Source organism: Syngnathus acus, chromosome 23, assembly GCF_901709675.1.
Source record: "Syngnathus acus chromosome 23, fSynAcu1.2, whole genome shotgun sequence".
Taxonomy (NCBI): domain Eukaryota; kingdom Metazoa; phylum Chordata; class Actinopteri; order Syngnathiformes; family Syngnathidae; genus Syngnathus; species Syngnathus acus.
The window spans coordinates 2,443,513-2,464,972 of record NC_051107.1 but is presented as its reverse complement, the minus strand read 5'-3'; the positions used below and the strand labels follow the sequence as shown (position 1 = coordinate 2,464,972).

The window sequence follows — 21,460 nt, the reverse complement described above, 5'->3', positions numbered from 1 at the left end:
GTAACACTGTTGAATGATTTGATCTAGTCCATCCTTTAGTAATAATAGTAAGCTACCTTTTGTTAACCGGTCTCGAAGAATTATGAATTCTTTCATCTGTTATTCCCATGTTGATCCTATGATGATGATCATTTCATCATTCACGATTCATCATTTATATATTATGATTATTTCATCATTTATTTATTATTCATTATTTATCTTTTGATTATACATTTATCATTTATTTCATATCTTTTGTTACTCCATATAGAATTAGACGCGCGCTCGTAACACTGTTTATTTATTGGATCGCTCCACTATTCATTGATTCAATCCATTGAATCAAAGAGCACGCTTAGCTCTTGTTCTTATTCGAAACGATAGGAGCGCTCACGCTCGTAACACGATTCGATCGGTCGATTCTTCATTTGTCGATTCAATCGGTTGAATCGTTCACCAAAAGGAAAGCTATCTTACGTGATTTGAAACTACACGCGCGCTCGCAAACACTATTTATCGGAGCTGTTCATTATTCCTTGGGGGTTTTTTCCCCCCCAATCGATTCATTCGTTCATAGTACGCTATCTTTTGTTCTTATTTGGAGTTAACAGCTCACGGACGTGACACTGTTTAGTTGAACATTTATTCAACCGATTGAATCGTTAACAGTAAGCTCTCTTTTGTTCTTACGTGATTTGAAATGATAGGCGCGCTCACAAACACTTGATTTGATCTGTTGATTGTTCAACCTATTTCATCATTTGTTCAGAGAATAGAGTAAGCTATCTTTTGTTCTTATTTGGAATTCTAGGCGGTCGTAGCACGGACTCATTTATTGATGAAGCTCTCTTTTGTTCTTACGTGAGTTGAAATGATGGGCGCCGCACGCTCACAAACACGCCGTCTGATTCATTGATTGATTCACTCACTCTAATCAGTTATTCATAGAGTAAGCTATCTTGTAGTAAAAATGATCATCCATGTGTACTGCTGGCATCTGAGAGTTTGTTATGGCGCATGATGGGAAGTGTGAGGTGAGGGCGATTGGGGAGCAGGAAATGACGCGCGAGTGGAGGGAAGGGGATTGGGCCGCCAGCAGCTCGTGTATGTCTAATTGTCTTAAGTTGTTATTTCGGTTCAATAAAAGCGATGAAATTGCACACGACTCTGGTTTCTTTTGTCTGTAGCAGGCGTGCGTGTGCAGGCAAACGTTTCATGGCTACGAAGGACCAAGGCATCGGCTGACATTTGACCAGTCAGCGCACAATTTGGGTTAACATTTGACCAATCGGCGCACTGCATGGATTTAAAGCGGCGGCTCGGTGGCGCACTGGTCAGCATGTCTGCCTCAGGAGGGCACCGGTTTGATTCCACCTTCAACCCTCCCTGTGTGGAGTTTGCATGTTCCAAATTAGTATGCCTGATGTTTTCAATTCAGGATATGAAGGTAACTTCTTGATATTGGAGAACACACAGTCCTGCAGTTGTGCAGATTTCCTGGCTGAAGGCAGGAGGTGAGCCATTGGGAACTAAAAGGGTTTTTGTGACCTTGATTGGAGCAATATGTTGGGCCGAACTAGCGTTTAGAAAGCCGAAAAATAAGCAAATAAAACAATCGGGCCTTTTAATCACGCCTCATGCTCTCATTGCTGACGTTGCCGTAAATAAGCTCCAAGAGGATAATTTGAGCACTTAAAACAACACGCCGCCGTGGAGTATCTATGCGATGAGCCAGACAATTTGCTGCGATTGTGTCTCAGGCCTAATCTGCAGAGCCGATAGTGCCGGGCCTTTAACTAATGATCTCTGCAAACAATAGATGTCCTGCAGAGAAAATGCTGTGAGATGGAAGGATGTCTGCTGCCGCACTGCGTCTGCAGTGTTTCACTTTTTGGGAGAGCTGGCAGGCTCATTGTTAGCGATATAGAGCGATAAAATTCCCGCTTTTCTTTTTGCCCTATTAGAATGTGATTTTTTTTTTTCTTTGATTGCAATAATAGTTATTTTAATTTACCGATCATACCAAAAGATCTGCAGAACTTTTTTATCGGTGCCATGAGCGGGAGGACCTGGAGAGACCCTAACCCCCCCCCCCCCCCCCCCCCCCCCGGCATCTCACGCGCATTGCGCCCCTGATCACTTTAAAAGAAAATGTCACTTACGTTAAAAAAACAGCAGATGGCAGCATCTACATATTGACTGGAAGGCCTTTCTACGTACAGAATATGAATCTGAACATAATACAAAACACAATAAAATAATAAAAAAATGTATAATTGAAAATTTAATTAAAATGTTTTTTTATTTGATAGTATTTACATATTGATTCATTTACAGTTATTTTTCTATATTTGTATTTTAAATTTAATATTTCAATTATATTTTTTTATGATTTAATCCAGGGGTGCTCAATACGTCGATCGCGATCGACCAGTTGATCGCCAAACTACTACTGGTTGATCGCATGACGTTTAAAAAAAAAAAAAAAAATTGCTGTATGCTAGAATCCAGCCCATCGCTTGATTGACATACAGGTAGGCCTGTCGGGAGGCAATCACAGTGAACCGCACATGCGCACTGCAGCATGTTTAACGGCCGCGCACACACAAACCGCCAAAGTTTATAAGCTAATAATAATAAGTTAATAAGCACGCACTCGCTTTTTTCTTTTAAACAAAAGAAAGTTTATGACCATCAAAAATGAGTGGGGTTGCTGGACCAAGTAAGAAGCCAAAAACGTATCACTTTCATACGGAATGGGCGTTGGACTTTTTTCTCACAATGTCATTTTCTAAGTGCGTTACAAAAATACACGCACTCTATTATTTATTTATTTATTCATTCATTCATTCATTTTATTTATTGTAGTGGGTAGATCTTTGTGACTTGGTCATTTTAAAAGTAGCTCGTAAATTTAAAATGTTTGAGCACCCCTGATTTAATCTATATTTTTACATTTTCTATAATTATTAGTTTTATTATTGATTTGGTAACGTTTTGGTCATCCTTACCAGGCGTGCTGTCAAGTTTTAAAGGACAAATTTGTTTAAAGATTAAAGCTTCGTGTGGGCACATAAATTCGATAAAGCCATGCAATTTCACTTCTATTTATGCATATCACTGTCTTCTATTATTACGTTGACTGTACGTTAACGGGCACCCATGCGTATAATTACAATCAAACGCATTAAATGAAACCGCCACAGTCTCTGCGTTCTTTTTTTCTTTTTTTCACGCTGACAACACGCCCTAGTAAACTCCAAATTCCTCTCCATGTTAATCCCGCTGTGCCTGTGTGTGTGTGTGTGCGTGTGTGTGTGTGTGTGTGTGTGTGTGTGTGTGTGTGTGTGTGTGTGTGTGTGTGTGTGTGTGTGTGTGTGTGTGTGTGTGTGTGTGCGTGCGCGACCTCGACGACCCCCTCTGTGTTTGTGTGCTTTTTTATGCATGAGCACATCAATGGGAGAGGCTCTCCCCCTTTTATCTGCACCCGGACACACGCCAACAAGCGGGATTTCTGTGGCTCACACAACAGGCATGATAATTACATGTGAGATGTTGCCCTGTTGCACCTTCACTTTACTCTGGAGGTATTTCAAGGTCGAATGGAGCCTTTTATTTCCAGGATTTACCTACACGGGGTGAATAAATGCTAGACGGGACATGGGCACCAGAGGGAATGTTGGCCAAGGCTTTTATGTCCTCTTGCGAGATGTGATTTTGACATCTAGTAATTTAAATCCACTGCTTACACTAACTGGATGAAGGTCAGATGTGATTTTGGCATCTAGTAATTTAAATCCACTGCTTACACTAACTGGATGAAGGTCAATTTAAGATATTGGCTGAAGGGAGTGAAAATTATGTGAAAGTTAGCTGAGCACACAGACCCCCACCCCAATGGCTTCTTTGGATTTGGCCATGATGGCTTATTTGAGGTAGAAGGTCACCTGTTCGTGGGTTTTCTCAGCACACCTTTTTGGATCATCATCACTACCAAATGTATGCGGGATTATTAATGTGAAGTTTGCGATCACAAGCTCAACGCAAATCGATGACTTCGAGTACTTCAAACGTAATGTGGCCGTTTCATTTGGTCTTGAAAGTCTCTTGAATTATTGATTAAGTCAAAGCAGAATGGTTGCTTGGAAAAAATGGAGTCAGTCATCTTTATTTGAGGACTAGAAAAATTTATTGTTGAGAGGCTTGTGAGAATTTAAATTTACCGCTGAAGTGAATGGAATATTGAATGGAAAAAACAGGGCGCAGTGATGTTAGCCGTTCTGCGCAGAGGATAAAGAATATATGCATTATTTTGTATACATTGTGTACATATCTACTGTATGTCTCAAAACATGTTGCATACGGGGATGTAAAACACAACGGCGTTATTCATTAACGTAACGATGTGAGGTTTACATTGTTAGCTTTAAGGTAGCATACGATGTGTTAATTATATTTCAAATTGCGCGGGTGGGGGTTGTATTGCGTTAAGGAAATAAACGTTTTTTTTTAATTGTCACAAAAAACAAAACAATAAATGTCTTCTGTTGGAATTTTGGATGAGGTTCTTCAGGTATACCTAATAATTCCTTCACTCTATAGCTAACACAGCGCCTCCTATGCGTGATTTTTTTCATGCATCAACACGGGCGTGGCTACTACGTTTGCCTGAAGCATCGACAGAATGAGGGTAGGGGGGGTCTGCAGCCGTGGTCTGCCCGGGGGTCTTGTGGATGCTCTAGTGATGAATGAAGAGTGACAGATCGGGGTTATCCGCCAGGGGAGTCCATTTTCTTTGCAGTGCACGCTGAGATATAGCAAGAAGAGAGCGAGGCGTGAAGAGAACCCCTCCCCTCTTCTACCTCTCTCTCGTTCGCTCTCTCTCTCGTTCGCTCTCCACTCCGATGCATCAGTGAGCTTCAGGCGGCTCCACGCCGCATTGCCGCTGCTCCATCTCACTCAAGTCACACACAGGGACTCAAACAGTGGACGCTGGATTTAGGGGATCTTCTAGAAGATGGACATGCAACACATTCCTTCCTTTTTCTTCGCTTGCCATCCCCAGGCGATGCTGATTCTAGATGCGGCACGGCCACATATTTGGATGTAACCCACAAGTTTGCGCCTCATGAATGCAGCAAATTGTTTGTATTTTTCTTGAGTGAAACGGCAATTCGTCGGAGCTGTCTCCATCATGGCTGTTGACTGAATGGAAGAGCAGAAGAGTACATGAAGGTGCACTTTCCGGAAGTCCGCAATCCCCCCGCACGATGCAGATCCTCTCACCCGGGATGCTATTGGTGATACTCCTCGTCAATGCACAAGTGTGTTTGTCCGTGACAAACAATGAGGGCGGAAAAGAGGTCCTGATCCCGCACCCCATCGGGACTTCCAGCGGCTCACCCCGGGATATTCGGCAAAGCAAAACCAGAGACCGCGCCACAGGTGAGACCCCGGTGGCAATCATCCGAGGGACCTTTAACTCCACGCGACCATGGAAACGAGGGGTTGCGGGAGAAGTGAGGCGCTTTGCACACAACAAGCACGACTTGAATAGGACGCTGACACCCGTGGAGGATGCGGTCTCCCATTGGGAAACGATGCACCGCCGTAGTAAGAGGATAAAGTTGAATGGCGGGGTGAATGGTGCGGGCACCCCGGCAGGTGGACACCACAATACGCTTAAGACCTCCTCAATGGGTGGAGGGGGGCCCACGGAGGGAGATCGACACAGGAGGGGAACAAAAGAGGAGAAAGCTTGGAAGAGGGGGAGAACCCGCCTGAATAAAAGCTCAGCTCTGGCTCAGCCTCACGCGTCGTCATGGGAACCCGTCCCCAAGCCGGTGGCCCTCACGGCCACCGACGCGCCCTTCGAACTCTTCACCAGGAAGCCCGAGCTCTTCACCTTCCGGGAGGAGAACCCTTGGGACGCCACGCCGATCACGCCGCCTGGCTCGCAGGACTTTGGCGACGAGATCAAGAACCCGTTCTACCCGGTGACCACCGAGACGTACGGCGCTTACGCCATCACCTGTGTCTCCGGGGTGATCTTCCTGGTGGGCATCGCGGGCAACGTCGCCATCTTGTGCATCGTGTGCCAAAACTACTACATGAAGAGCATTTCCAACTCGTTGCTGGCTAACTTGGCTGTGTGGGATTTTGTGCTCATCTTGTTCTGCCTCCCCATGGTGGTCTTCCATGAGTTAACCAAGTCCTGGCTGCTGGGGGAGGTCACCTGCAGAGTGGTGCCGTATATGGAGGTAACATTTTAAGTTGTAGTAACACCTTTCACCACTAGTTGGCAGACTTTGTATCCATTAGAGAAGAGGAATGAAACAAAAGTCCACAAATAGCAGAACTCCAAGAGTAGAGGTTCCAGTTTTGAATCTCCGACCTTCCCTGGCTTCCTTCCACATTCCAAAACCAAGCTAGTTTTAGTTTACTACGAAACTATGACGTTTTTTACTTGTAGAACAACCTCATAACTTTGCCTCAAAATACGTTAGCTTGATGCTAACACCGAATAAAAAACACTATCGACTGGCTAACAAATAGCATCTATTAAATTACACGGCGTTATACATTTCAAAACACTAGCGAGGATGTATTATTTTTCACTCTGTACTTGAAAGGGTTGTCCCATATTTGGATGTTGGACTTTGTGGTGTCAAGTTTCTTTACCTGTCATAAAAACCACATAGCAACTAGCTTAGGATGTTAGCCAATCAAAAAGGACTTTACGTTTTTGCTAGTCTTTGGAGCACAACTCCCCCCCGCAAGTAGACCTACAGATGACCTTTTCGCACAAACATCGTCAATCTGGGACTCCCTCACCGCCATCTGTCATATGCTCACACAGGTTGTTTACACCATGTTGATTCCTTCCCATTTGTACGCTCATCACAATTCCATCAGAATCACCAGACAGGAGACGATTCCCTTTTGTGTTTGTAGCTGATGTTTTCAATGCAGCTGCTTTCATTTTTGGAAGGGTCATTGTCATGAAATACCTCGGGGTGGAAAGCAAATGAAGTTGGGTTTTAGGGCTTTTGTTAGAAAATGACGGGAAAACGATTTGCTCAAGGGAGCAAAATGGAAATTAGGATTCATATGCTATCTTTACAAATCCATTCATGGAATCGGAAATCAGATTTGCGAGCTGTATAATACAATGCAACAGGTGGCGCTATAACCCCTGACAGTAAGACGAGAAGAAAGCCATTGATGAAAAAGGTACAATATGGCAATTTGGAGAATAACTTGGCCAGAAGGGAGATCAAACAGCCCCCGAAAATAACAAAGAAGGCAGGAAGCATTTTGATAGCCACGGGTGACGGCGATTGTTCTGGCCCACTTAGAGCTACGTTGACAAAATAAGCTCGAGGAAACATAATAGCTACTAAAGTCGAAATTTCTGCTTGCCACACTTGAAGAACACGTCGACAAATATTTACCATTCAAAAGCATGACAGGATTATAATTGGCGTAAACGCCTCTTATTGCCTTATAATGTCACAAATGGTCGTGGCTTTTTTTTTAAGCAATTCCCTTAGGATGACTGTGGGCGGAGCAACACATTTCTCTCCATCTGGTTTAACGCTAATCATCATCTTGGAACACAAATCTAACAATTCCCTCAAGGCGAGTGAAATTCGAGGTGAATCTTTTGGCAGTTGGTAAGATTGACAGCAGCAGTCTTACTACATAATCAATATGTCGTTATGTCAACGACGGCGTCATAAACATACACTAGAGTGATATATCATATGGATTTTCACATTATGAGTCCCAACACAATAACACTGGATATATAGCAATACATTGTAGTATGTATGTACGTAATTTACAATTGTATTGATAAAATGTAGGTCAAAAAAATACTCACTTAGCATTATTTGAATAAATGCTACATTTTTCGCAAGTAATTTCAAATGTATTTGCAGATATGATTAAATATATTTTCAAGTACCGTGTTTTCCGGACTATAAGGCGCACCTTCAATAAACGGCCCATTTTAAAACTTTGTCCATATATAAGGCGCACCGGACTATAAGGCGCACCATTAATGCAATCAAAATATAATAACTTGAAATAGTGAAAACAATAACAATATATCAACAATGTTAATATCACACAACACACAAAATAATCATGTAAAGCTTACTTTAATAAGTACAGAACAAAACAGTCAGATAGATCAGTAAACTTTAAAAGTTAAAGTTAAAGATTAAAATAATAACAAATTAACAATTTTATGGAAGTTGAATGAATTTTTTATTAGATGTAATAAGTTTGTTTTATTGTTGTTATTGTTGTATGAATAAGAAGGATATTGATGTTTGTGACTGCAGTAAACAGGCCAGGTTGCATCATGTCGGATTTTTAATCCAAATCAAATCCTTCTCCATTTTATCTTTTTTATTTCAACTTCAGACGCAACAAATTACTGTATAATCACAAAATAATGATCCATAGTCTTTTTGATTCATAGTCTTTAGCGGGTCACTTATTTTATGACACAATGCTTCGGGCCAGTTTAAATTTCCGCGGGCCGGAATTTGGTCCATATATAAGGCGCACCTGACTATAAGGCGCACTGTCGGCTTTTAAGAAAATTGGAGGTTTTTAGGTCCGCCTTATAGTCCGTAAAATACGGTACGTTCAAACGTAAACGTTTTGGAATAACCTTGCAGCCGCGTCGTGTTGTTCACACGACATAACCGCCGTTGTCGGCAGGATTTGGAGACATTCACTGGCTAAGTACCGATCGGTTGTTTTTGACAAATGATTGACAGGTGTGGGCGTGGTTTACGTCCCTACCTCAGGCCGCCTCTGCTACGCTACGGTGAACCTCAACGGGGAGGTGACAGGCAGACTGATGCCACCCCACAAAAAAGACAGTGACATTTATCAAAAATGGTCGCCGAGAGTGAAGACCCACCAAAACTAGGGCATTCGTCAGCTTGACACGTTCCAATTGCTCTGCATTGTATAACACTCGGGCAAATTTGAGTTTTCTCATATGTACGAGCAGCCATCTTGTGTGCGCACATGCATGCAAAGTTTAGTGGGGCATGCTTATCCAGCAGATGGGCCGAATGGCCTTCCTCGCACTGATCGCTGCCCGCAGCTATTCTCCCTGCATCAGCTATCTGTGATTAGACAAAAGCCTCAGGGGAACACACACACACACTCGCTCGTGTTGTTAACGCGTATGGCCGCACCTTCTTCATTTATGCGACACACGCTATATCTGATGTCGTGACCTCGCTACCATTACAGTTGTTAATTAGATAGTATTTAAATAATTTAGCTTAGCGCTCAATCGTGGTTTTAAATAAGGAAACAAGCCGGCTGTTGAAGGCCAAATTGATAATTGAGAGAGTGCGACTGAAATATTCATTAGGTGATTTGCTCAGTCGTGGACAGGAAATGAGAATCAAGTTGGAAAGCACATCTGTCCGCTCCGACACCTTCCAGACAAACTCAGACGACCTGGAAAAGTGACTTTAGCGGTAGCTAGGCAAGTGTATTTTTTTTTTTTTTCATATCCGAGGGAAATATGCCCCAGACCATGATGTAATTTAATGGAGATGGAATTTATTGTCCAGAAGAAAGTGCCTGGGAGATGCAATAAAACACAGGGAGCGGCATCACTAAATGGGGCTTTTGATATTTGATCTCAGAAGAGGCTCTACTTAGGCTAATTATTGTATTTCACTTTGTTGCACACTGCTAGAAGCCTCTAAGCAATTCATATAAAACATTATTAGAGCGATAATAAAATCTTTAGCAGCTTTCTCCACAAGTGCTTGCTGGTGTGTGGTAGACAAGTACAACCATACGTTTGTTTTAAGACTAGCTAAGATTGGAATAGTTTAAGCTAGCGATGCTAACCGCCATTCTCAACCACAGCTATCTGATTTTGATAGACAAGATGTAAAAACATGTGATTAGTAGTTACTCAACTTAAAGCTTCAAACATCAAACATAAAGTCTAGTTGACTAATCAATTCAATCCCTAGTGTATACTTTGTTTTTATGTCTGATGTTTACTTTGTGTACAGTACTTTGTGTGCAGCATATTGAGTAACATTTTATTTGGCATTGCAGGACCAAAACTACCCAAATAAAAAATAAACATGCAAACGTGAACATAAATAATATATATAATTGAAATATTAAATTAAAAAAATATATATGGACATAAAAACAACACATAATATATAATACAAAATAAATGTAGAAATATGTAAATATAAAAAAAATATAATAGCAAAATATATAAGAGAATAAATATGTAAATACAACTAGATATCAATTTATATTTTAATTTATGTTTTCAATGAGATAGCTTTCTTTTCAGTTCCACTTTTATTTATTTTTGATTTTGGCAGTTTTGGTTATGTTTTATTAGGACAGTGAGTGGAGGTCCCTGGAAACTAAAACGAGAGTACTCCTTTAGGACAACCACTACGAGTTATAAAAAAAAAAATTACATACCATTTTATTGAGAGTCCGCAGTCAAAAGAGGTCATTTGAGTTGACCCATTTGAAGCAGCCTATTGTCAGACACACCCTGGCTGGCAGATGGATGATGGTTGAGTTGGGCTCTGTGGTGACACACACACACAAAGATGACTTTATGTATATTGCATACACACTATCCCCATTCATCACCTGATAACCCCCATTACGACTGACATTGGCAGCGGTCACATGGTCAAGCAGGCTCCACCAGTGCTCATTAGGAGCCAATAAATAACATGCAGCCTTTGTGGCACCGTTAATCGGCAAGTTAATGACCTTTTATTAAATAAACACACAGAGGGGACACTGGCTGTCGGCAATACCTGCTTCTCATATCAATGACCGCGACATAAAAAAAAAACCGCGTTGGCTGCCATGTTCTGAACCGCAGGCTAATTCCATATATGAATTGAAAATAAGGCGAGGGTTAGGGCTCTTTTTGGACTGCCAGGCTGAGTTATACCTGACTAAAAATAGCCATTCCAACGAATAAATTATACACGAAATGTTCTCGTTCCTCCATGAAGACACTCGTCCAGTCATGAAATTTTTACAGTGGATTTGCAGGTTGAGGGTAGGAATAAAAATGGACGTCTGATTTAAAGGCAATGTGGGGACCGGCTGGATTAGAGCGCCTTGTCGTTGAGGCAACAGAGCTCTCGTGCGTATCTGTCCAGGAAGTTAGTATTTCGAGAAGCAAAGCCGAGGCTCGGTGGGGCCATCTGGGATGCTGGCTGTCGTAATTAAATTTGATATGACGGGAGGGACTGTTGGGGGGGGGGCGATGGTGGGTTGAGAGGAAGGGATGTTTAATTCGGAACAAGAGGGTGAGGAAGTAGTAAAAGTCATTGGGAGAAAAGCCAGAGACGGAATGACTGGAGTGTGTGGAGGCCGCTTTATGAGATGCTTGCTGCAAGGACACACACACGAATTGTATACACACTCCAGCTGCTGTTGAGGAATACTTTGCAGGGTGTTAATCCAACCGACATCTTGAAAAGTCTTTCTCAGTGATTCTGTTGTCTCTGCTCCCTTCAGGTGGCCTCCCTGGGCGTGACAACCTTCACGCTATGCGCGCTGTGCATCGACCGCTTCCGGGCGGCCACCAATGTCCAGATGTACTACGAAATGATCGAAAACTGCACGTCCACCACCGCCAAGCTGGCCGTCATCTGGATCGGAGCGCTCCTCCTAGCGCTGCCCGAACTGCTCATCCGACAACTGGTGACAGAAGAGGCCGAAATCCCGGACGAGCCTCCCGTGGAGCGCTGCGTGATCCGGATCTCCACCGCCCTCCCCGATATGCTCTACGTGCTGGGTTTGACGTACGAGGGCGCCCGGCTGTGGTGGTGCTTCGGTTGCTACTTCTGTCTGCCCACCCTCTTCACTATCGGGTGCTCGCTGGTGACGGCGCGGAAGATCCGGCGGGCCGAGCAAGCCAGCGTGCGTAGCAACAAGAAGCAGATCCGCCTGGAGAGTCAGATGAACTGCACGGTGGTGGCGCTGGCCATCGTCTACGGCGCTTGCGTGGTGCCCGAGAACATCTGCAATATAGTGTCCGTGTACATGGCGGCCGGCGTTCCCGAGAACACCATGTCCGTGCTCCACCTGCTCTCTCAGTTGCTGCTCTTCTGCCGGGCGGCGGTGACACCCGTGTTGCTGCTCCTGCTGTGTCGCCCGCTGGGCAGGGCCTTTTTGGACTGCTGCTGTTGCTGCTGCTGCAGCCGCACGCCTTCATCCACCACGGCCAGCGACGATAACGAACACGAGTGCACCACCGAACTGGAGCTGTCGCCGTTCAGCACCATTCGCCGGGAGCTGAGCAACTACACGCCGGCCGGATCTCACTGCTAAGGTCTGTTTGGTTTCCCGGCGCATGATGAAAAACGGTTTGCCAAGCAGAAAAGCATTACGGCGTTCCCCCGCTTTATCAAGGTTCAGCATTCGGAAGCTAAAAGATAGCAACAGTCCGCTAAAACACAACAAGCACGAAGATGCTTCTTTATTAACAATGCCGTAAATGGGCAACCAGAGTTGTACTGAAAGAATGAGTGATATTTACTTGAGAAAAAATTATCCTAATAACTAAGACAATTGTAATGAAGAGAGTAAAATTCAACAACAATATATCAAATATATAGATATTATATGAATATATTAGAAAATTAGAATTTCGGAGGAAACCTGAAAATTTTTTTAGGCGTGGAGTCAAACTTGTGACATCACTCATCAGGCCACACCCATTCAAGAAACCCTACACAAGAATACTGCAGTGTGTGTGCGTGTTTTGGAATGTTTGTGCCACTATTGGAATGGGTGGTGAAGAATGCGTGAGTGTGCGTATATAACTTTTTTTTTAATTACTCTTCTTGAAACCACTCTTAACACTCTTTTATTTGGTTGTTTAAATGTATATTCTTTTCAATTTCTGGTTTTAAAATCCAGTGCTATTTGTACAAAATTATCGTGGGTTAATTTAGAGGCTGGAACGGATTAATGGCATTTTGATTCGTTTCAATGGGGAAATTTGATTTGATACGCAAACTTGGTCAAGGCAAAACACCCGGACCAGTCCCCGCCGCTAGACAAATTCTTCTCACACTAATATAACATCCAGTATTTTCTATATATTTTATGCTTGCATTTTTTTGTATTTACATACATTTACAATGTTTTAAAAAAAATACATTTAAAGCTTTTTTTTTTTTTGCCTTGGCAGAGCTCTAAGCACTGATTTGCATGTGGAAATTCACAAAATTGGAATCAAAACAACTCCTCCGCCACTCAGTTAATGCCATCCGGTAAAAGTTGACACTGCCTGACAGTACCACTCTGTTTACATATAAAATCTACTGTAATTGTTGTTACAAGGTGACGGCAGATTGTTGTGGTTTTTAGCTTGCACGTTGTGTTGAAATCCAAAACTGTGTCCAAAAAAAATTGCAAAATATTTGATCTCATTTAGGACGTCAGTACAGTAGATTGTGCAAGTGTACTTAATGAAGTGTCTACACTGTACATATTAAATAAACACTTTACCGTGACATTACTGGGCTGGTCTCAGAGAAGCGTAAACAAATGAAAAGGTTCTCAACGGACTCACGAAATGGATCGCGATGGAATATGAAACAGCATGGACGTCACTGATTGCCCACTAACACTGTTGTATCATATTACACCTTGCACTTGGGGGGGTTGTATATATTAAAAAAAATAAATAAACTGTACACACTTCGGTGCTCTTATGATGAATGCGCTGTAAACTAGAATTCAATCAGTACCATTAGAATCGATTGAAGTGCATACTTCATTTCTGGTATTAATTGTGTGGACTGTACACAAAAAGAGTCGAGTGCTACCACAAGCATGTGAAACAGCGCCAAAGTGGCGACTTTTAAAAAGTGTAAAAATGACGAATCAATTTGTGTATTGTACTGTAAATGTTTTTTTTTTTTTTACGCCCTGAAAGATAAATTTGAAAATATTGTCGCTCATTACAATCAAGTCAAGTGAGGGGGAAAACAGCCAAAAATATGTTTACATTTATACTTACAGTCGCCCTATAAAATAACATAATCAAGATTTTGATGAATTTAAATTTATCTTCATCAAACTTGTATGTGTCAAGTTCACTTTTAAGTTACAGAAGTGTTGAATGTGGAGTAAAAATGTTTGACTAGCACATACTCGCAAATATGCTCGAATGTACTTATTAGCTAAATGCTACAAAGATTTAGCATTTAGTTTACAAGTACATTTGGATATTTTTGTGTCTACGTTCAAACTTATTTGCCAATCAAAAGTTTTTGCTGCACATCGGCAGTTCCACGAATTTGGAATATATTCCCCAAGAAACAAGAAAAGGCTAAATCATAGCTAAATGCTAAATCAAGCTAAATGCTACAAACAAAGATTTAGCATTTAGCTTACAAGTACATTTAGACATTTTTTGTGTCTACATTCAAACTTATTTGCCAGTGAAAAGTTTTTACTTATTAGCTAAATCCTACAAAGATTTAGAATTTAGTTTACAAGTACATTGGATATTTTGTGTCTACGTTCAAACGTATTTGGCAATGAAAAGTTTTTACTGCCCATCGGCAGTTCCACAAATTTGGAATATATCCCCCGAGAAACAAGAAAAGGCTAAATCATAGCTAAATGCTAAATCAAGCTAAATGCTACAAACAAAGATTTAGCATTTAGGTTACGAGTACATTTAGACATTTTTTGTGTCTACATTCAAATTTATTTGCCGGTGAAAAGTTTTTACTGCACACTGGCAGTTCCTCAGATCCGTAATATCTCCCTCGAGATACAAGAGAAAGCTAAATTACAATTTTTCCTCTGTCAGCACTTTTTCGCACTTTGTTATTATCACGCCATGTCCAAGCAAGAACCGTATTGATTATGGATAATGCAAGATTTTACAAAGGTCTGACTGGTGCAAGATGTTTTTTCCCCCCTCACTGCTAATTAGCAATTGCCTCCTGAGGACGACTCGTGTTTTCTTCTTAGACTGACCAAAAAGAATAAAAACAAGCCTTATAATATTATCCTCTGTGTATCACAATCAATTGATTACTTCACTGCCAAACTTTCTAACCGTCTTGTGGTAGCAACCGTTTCTAGCACTCACATACGAGGTCAGTTTGTCCAAAGTCGACAATCCCAAAGGTTGACCAACCTACCCTGGTGCTATGTTCAAACCTGATCACAAATCACACTCATTATTTCAATTCAAGTCCGGATTTTGTGACTGAAGTCAAACTGACCTTTTTCCGGGACATTTTACGCAAGGGGTTGGGCCGATTCTAAGTGGTTCGGTGTGTAGTTTTGTGCGGTTTAAGGTGTTGATGAAGTGGTTCTTGTGGCATACGATATCTATTCCCAAACTGTGTGAGTGTCCTCTGTCCATAATTGGTGTCTGCCAATGTAAGCACATGCACTGTTGTCTTCAACCCCGCTCGCTGGTTTCTAAATAGCTTTTTATATAGCCCAAAACTGTCACTTTGTCTATCAAAGAATGGAAAACTGTACATTAAAACCCTTAAATCAGACTTACGTTTCTTGTTATCACTACAAATGAGTGTTTGTTTGTATCAGTTTGTTACAAAAAATAATTGAAGTAGAATACTGTGTTTGCAAAAGTGAAGACACCCTCTTAAAATGGGGAAATGGCTGTGCTCAGAATTTACCAATCGCAGATAGACTAATACTAAATGGAAAAACCTACTAAAGTTTATTTGGGTTAATCAGTTGCACTTCACATAGTGCGCTGAGTGCTTTCCAACAAGTGTTTGTATGCGATAGATAGTCTGAACAGTCACAGGCTAATTAAAAGAGGGTGTGCACACTTATGCAACAACACTTGTTAACCTCCAGGTTAAAAAAAATATTAAAAAATGTTTCAGTTAAATACTAGGGCTATAAGGCCACATTAGTGTTGAAAAAAAATTGAAATAATTTGTCTTAAAAAAATGCTACGTTAGCTAATGCTAACTAGAAAAACACACCTTACACTCTACTTTTTGTTGTCAGTCCGCTGTGGCAACTCCTTCTGAGGTCTTTATTCATTCTATTTAAAGCAAAGCAAAAATCCATGCCGGTAGGGCTGTTGCTATGGCGACACGTTCCTGTTACAGATACCATATCGATACTGCTATGCTATCGAAGTAAATAAACTTACGATAAAAGTTGGTCCTGTCCTATAGAATTCGGATAAATCTTTGCAACACTAAGCAGGTATATGGAATGGAAAGACTTTCTAGGTCACCGGGAAAAGTAAACGCTTGACTGAAGCATATTCATTGATGGATCTTAAGTGTGTGTGTGTGTGTGTGTGTGTGTGTGTGTAGGGTGCATAAGACCTTCAACACAACACATATACACACACCACTGCTGCAATAACAAGTTCCATAAATGCCCTTTCTCATACCAGGAAGCAACTAATGAGTTTTTGTTACTTCAATATTCTTTTTCTCTTTCGATCTAAACAGCTTGCCGGCAATCCGGTAATGATACGTTGGCGAATACAAAGAAAGGAAAGAAGTATTTAATACGCTCCAAAGGTGACAGACCCCAATTAAATTATGCAAATTGCTGTCACACAAGTAAAGGTAAAAGTTATTTTACTGACTCATCCTCACTTGAAATTTGAATTTTACCATGTTGCAATAATAATGTGTCAGTTATGCAAACATGCAAGGTCTTTATTATCACGAGAACTACAACTGGACACCTGCTGCTGATGACTTGATGGGCGCTCGTTATTGCCATGGTAACCGGCAGACTGATCATTAGAGAGTAGTGATCCTTCTCCTCAGTGGCCTTCTGTGCACATCCCCTTCCTCCATCCTGGGAGATCTCTCCCCACTTCTTATCTTTTGACTTTTAATCGACAACATCTGTACTTTTACTCCCTTCTGTGTTAATCTATGTTCCCCTTTCCTCCGCTTCCCCATCTCATCAATAATCACCATTGCTAGTTTTAATCACAGGAAGACTAATTGAAATCTCAATTAATGCCCTCCAACTTGTCAGAAGGAACCGCCACGCTGCTTGAAAATCCGATTTTCATCAAGGGGCTAATTTTACGGAGTGATTACTTGCTAGGGTGGTCAATTTAGACTGCAGATGAGTTGGGAAAACATACATCGGTTTTCATAGCTGGAGGATTTTTTTTTTTGTTTTAAGAGAATATATTTACATCTTGGGATTGAGGAGCAATGGATGTCATCATAATGCAACACTGGATGTCATAGAAGGTGACATCGTCATATTATGGAATGGAATTGCCTTCAATTTATGATGTAAGCTGGTAGTTTTGAAATGTAAATTTTTACGAGGCCAAAACAGGTTTTTCTTTGGGGGGGTGGGGGGTTTAGATAGACGGCTTTGTCGTTTTTATCTCGCTAATTGACAGTTTGTGAAGCTTCAACGGATGCTTCAGATAGTGATGAAGCTTAGAGTTCAGATAATTCTCCTACAAAAATATGTGCACAAAGTGTAAATTTCCAGAAAAAATAAAAATATACACTCTAGCCACCTTTTGGAGGCATCCAGTAGCACAAAATCACATCAATGCTCCTATGCACACAACAGGGGGTTCCTTTTCTTCTCCTGGACTTACTGAAAGCCCTTTTCACATCATTCAAACCTACACTGAAAAGAAACCAAGGTCTAGAAATGCATTGATGACCTCAGCATACCCCCGCTGGGCATCTTCTGGATTTGCTCATGCGTACCAAAACGCAAGTAAACAATGTGGTCAGGATTTAAACTATGATTTCAGTAACCGACAGAAGTGATCCTGGTAAGGCCACCAGGCACTACTAAGGCTAGAAAACAAAAATGGCCTTAAATAGCAGGATCCAAGCCGTTACCTCAAACAATGCCGCTTTAAAATCCTCAAGCTTGCATGAAAAAAGCAAACCGCAGCGTGACATCTCGACGGACTGGGCGGGGCCTGTTCTGTTGGTGAGGTGTGACTGCATGATTATTGCACTCAAGTCACAAGCAGCGCCAGACACTTCTCCTGGGGAGGTGGCAGTCGATGTCTAAGTGCAGTGGATGCACTAGTGGGCGAGGACTAGACCAATTAGGCTGACCGGGGAAAAAAAAATGTCTCTTTGTGTCTTCAGTTCATTCAGAAGCATACCATAAAATATCTTAGTGGAAACTGTTTTTTATTTAAATTAGAATGTACATTACCCATAAAGCCATACGTACAGGTTTTCATTCAACAAAAATATTTATCTGGATAATTGACGCCTATAGCCATCAATGGCAGCGAATGGGTTAATAACCAGACTTGGTTAATTTTGCTAATAAGTTAAAAAATGTACTACCCGTGGCGACATCATGCAATGATCGCACCTCTCCGATTGCTGATGGCCGGAGGAACGTTGTCGATGATGTCATAGTACGACATATTAGAGCTGTGAGCGTCCCGCGTCGCTGTGATCGAAAGAAGCCGGTTGAGGCTGTCCAGCCTTTAGCTTTGTCAGTTACACCGTTTTACAAGCTTCTGGACCGCCGCGTTATCATGAACCGTGAGTACGGGGGCCCCCGCCACCGCCAATCCCCGTCGCTGCGTATGGCAGACTCACCTTCAAACACTCAGTGACCTGAATCCACAATTGATTCAGAAGATCTGTTCATATGTAAATGGAATGGATACATGTACAAAGACCATGCGCAAAAGAAATTAAGTTTCAAGAACAGCCTAACTCGATAGATGACATGTCAATATTATTCCACTATGCAGCATGGAGTGATGAAACAAGTTCATCTGAAAGTGTTTTCGGTGAGGAATTAGATCTGGAAGTAGGAAGTTTAATATGTTCCCCGTCTGCAGAATTCATGGTGGAGAGCATTTTGGGATGCGGGTCGTTCGGAAAGGTCGTCCACTGCAGGAAGCTGCCCACGAACGAATCGGTGGCTCTAAAAATCATCATGGAGAAAGAATTCAACTGCGATGCTCAGAAAGAGGTCGAAACCCTGGAGGTGCTGAAAAACTACAATTTGGAAAAATATAACATCGTTAAATGGTACAGCTCCTTTGTCCACGAGGGCCATTATTGTCATGAGTTTGAGAAGCTAGACATGAGTCTTTACCAATACCAGGTCACAGAGAAAGAAGCTTTGGAGCTCAAGGAGATTCGTCCTATTCTGCAGCAGGTTCGATCCCGTCGTCGGATGTCGGATTATCAAATTGACGTTTTGAAATGACCGTTATTCCTCATCGTTTCAGGTTGCTTTATCCCTGCAACTCCTTAAAAGCTTAGGGATCGCCCATACCGACCTCAAACCAGATAACATTATGCTAGTTGATCACATCCATCAGCCACTGAGAGTTAAAATCATCGATTTTGGTACAGCCATTTTGATTTCAGAGAGATGCAAGGGCTCGGAACTTCAGACGCTCTGGTTCAGGTGAGTGACAACCACGATGGATGATAACTAGTGAGCAGGAAACGGTACTAAGAATGTCAATGTTGTAAAGATCTCCAGAGATTCTTCTGGGTGCTCCCTTCAATGAGGCTATTGATATCTGGTCTCTAGGCTGTATTGCGGCAGAACTGCTCATGGGCAAGGCATTGTTCCCCAGCAGCGATGAGTTTGACATGGTGAGTCCAGTAAGACCTGATTGGTGACCTAGTCAAGAGATACATCTGTAAATGTAGATGTATCATTTCACTAGATGAGACACATACTTCGAGTTCTAGGAAAGCCACCAAAACATCTGCTGAATTCTGGAGTGTACACAAAACAATTTTTCCAACATTATTATGCAAGATCTGAAAAACGGAGACCAAGACTCTGGATGTTTAAGGTATGGATGGATTTTTGTATTTGGTACAGCTTTTTAAGAAGTCTAAACTGTATTTTTTTTTTTTAGGCCAAGCTGTACAGTTCCTCTTGCATACCTTGCACAGTTAACAGCCTATACCAACTTCTGGAGGTAAGATACCAAAAAAATCTTCCCAATCGCAAATAAGAACGAGTGATACCTGACATTTCTATCTTCGTGAGGGATGCGATGGACTGACCGGAGAAGATGCGAGAGCTGACAACCTTGATAGGAGGAGCTTCGTTGACTTGTTGGTAAAGATGATGCACTTGGATCCCAATGAAAGGATCAGACCCAACCAGATTCTACAACATCCCTTTATCACCATGAGCCACCTTGATGGAGATTTCAATGACTGCCAATAGTAAGAAATCGTCTTGGATTGCCGGAGAAGTGATGTACGTACTCACTTGTGATTGTTTTTTAGTGTTAAATCCTGCTTGGACCTGCTGAGCGGGCATTTGACTGAGACCTCGTTGAACCAAGGAGACTTTCAGACTTCCAGCGCAGTGTGACGACACTCTTGGACCATCAAGACTTTTGAAACGGAAATACCCGCGGATGACCTTCGGATCCTCCCGTAGATTTCGATTGGATTCAGTTTGGGTTATGGTGACTGACTTCATGATATACGACAAATAAATACATAGAGGTCTGCTCTGAAGTATAATCGAAAAAATTATATTCAGCTGCTTTTTACGAGGGATTAAGCGGCATTGTGAATTTAGTTTTATGAATTTGGGTATTGGTCACGTTCCAGTGCTGCCGTTCAGAAAATTTACAATCGAGGTAAGTTGTTGAGAGAGACTTTGCGCCTTACCTATAGGAGCACTCATAATTGAGTGTCACGCATCACCGGATGTCAAATTTAATTCAGATGAGAGCTTTGTAATCCCTTTTCAAACACTCTTATTTATCTCAGTCTGCCACAGAGTCATTCGCAATACCAAAGAGTTTTCTACCGATTCAGGTTTGTAGACAGTTTGACGTGACTCGGGAATAAGGCGGCATCTGCGGATCTAAAGGACACACACAGGCCTGACAAATGTCAGAAGGAATCGTTGCATTGTCTTCGCCCTAAATGCCAGCGCATCTCCGCCCACGTCACCTTGTCAGCATGTGAGGGAATAACAGGCAGCTAACATTTTCCACCCTAGCAAAGAGTTCTGATTTAGAATCCTGGCTTCCTCTAAAAAGCAACCCACAAAAGTGAAGCCCTGAGCAATTGTTCCATCGTGCCATTGTGATTTGCCGCCATCACTGACCTCAATGAGTCAACTTTTTTGCTTATTTGCCTACTCGCTCTGTTAAAACCAGTGACATAGCCTGTACGCTAACGGTAGGCTAATCAGAACTAACACAAATAGGCCATGAGTCCCTCTCGCTAATGCTGTTTGCTCGGACTGGAACCCCTTGGCGATCACGAGGCGACATTTATTTAACATATTTGTAGAGTTTTACTCAAAATATCCTCAGGGTTGAGATGGCCACTCCAAAAAAAATGTTAGCTTAAAATCATACTTGCCTGATTCTGAGTCAACCAGGTCTTGGTAATCGGAAAAAGTGGAATCGACGTAAATGGGCTTTTCTCGA

General features: G+C 41.9%; 2 protein-coding genes and 1 long non-coding RNA gene across 4 annotated transcripts in view; 2 read left to right on the top strand and 1 right to left on the bottom strand.

Annotated features, from left to right (window-relative positions):
* Window positions 1-4,680: 4,680 nt before the first annotated feature.
* On the top strand, window positions 4,681-15,572 carry gpr37b (G protein-coupled receptor 37b). Its single transcript, XM_037243827.1, has 3 exons — window positions 4,681-6,242; window positions 11,551-13,810; window positions 13,859-15,572. Exons 1-2 carry the CDS (start codon window positions 5,253-5,255, stop codon window positions 12,364-12,366), a joined length of 1,806 nt encoding a protein of 601 aa, XP_037099722.1. The 5' UTR covers window positions 4,681-5,252; the 3' UTR covers window positions 12,367-13,810; window positions 13,859-15,572.
* Window positions 10,380-21,460, bottom strand: part of LOC119117523 — a 24,427-nt gene continuing 13,346 nt past the window's right edge. The window contains exon 4 of the long non-coding RNA XR_005096540.1: window positions 10,380-10,595. This is a non-coding gene — a long non-coding RNA (uncharacterized LOC119117523). The remainder of the gene's footprint in view (window positions 10,596-21,460) is intronic.
* LOC119117521 (homeodomain-interacting protein kinase 1-like) lies at window positions 18,436-20,537 on the top strand. 2 transcript variants are annotated; one of them, XM_037243833.1, is made up of 6 exons: window positions 18,436-19,194; window positions 19,268-19,643; window positions 19,718-19,849; window positions 19,916-19,978; window positions 20,050-20,231; window positions 20,295-20,537. In XM_037243833.1, the coding sequence occupies exons 2-6, from the start codon at window positions 19,602-19,604 to the stop codon at window positions 20,380-20,382; spliced, it is 507 nt and encodes a 168-aa protein (XP_037099728.1). In that variant the 5' UTR covers window positions 18,436-19,194; window positions 19,268-19,601; the 3' UTR covers window positions 20,383-20,537. The 2 variants fall into 2 exon arrangements, with proteins under 2 accessions (XP_037099728.1, XP_037099727.1); XM_037243832.1 differs by lacking the exons at window positions 19,718-19,849; window positions 19,916-19,978; window positions 20,050-20,231; window positions 20,295-20,537 and having other exon boundaries at window positions 19,268-19,657.

What these genes read in the sequence shown, in the direction of transcription:
- gpr37b (XM_037243827.1), top strand. Translation starts at nt 5,253, where the DNA reads ATGCAGATCCTCTCACCCGGGATGCTATTGGTGATACTCCTCGTCAAT. An exon ending in GAGTGGTGCCGTATATGGAG is followed by an intron (nt 6,243 to 11,550) that starts GTAACATTTTAA and finishes TGCTCCCTTCAG; the next exon opens with GTGGCCTCCCTGGGCGTGAC.
- LOC119117521 (XM_037243832.1), top strand. Translation starts at nt 18,682, where the DNA reads ATGGAATGGATACATGTACAAAGACCATGCGCAAAAGAAATTAAGTTT. An exon ending in TTCGTCCTATTCTGCAGCAG is followed by an intron (nt 19,195 to 19,267) that starts GTTCGATCCCGT and finishes TCATCGTTTCAG; the next exon opens with GTTGCTTTATCCCTGCAACT.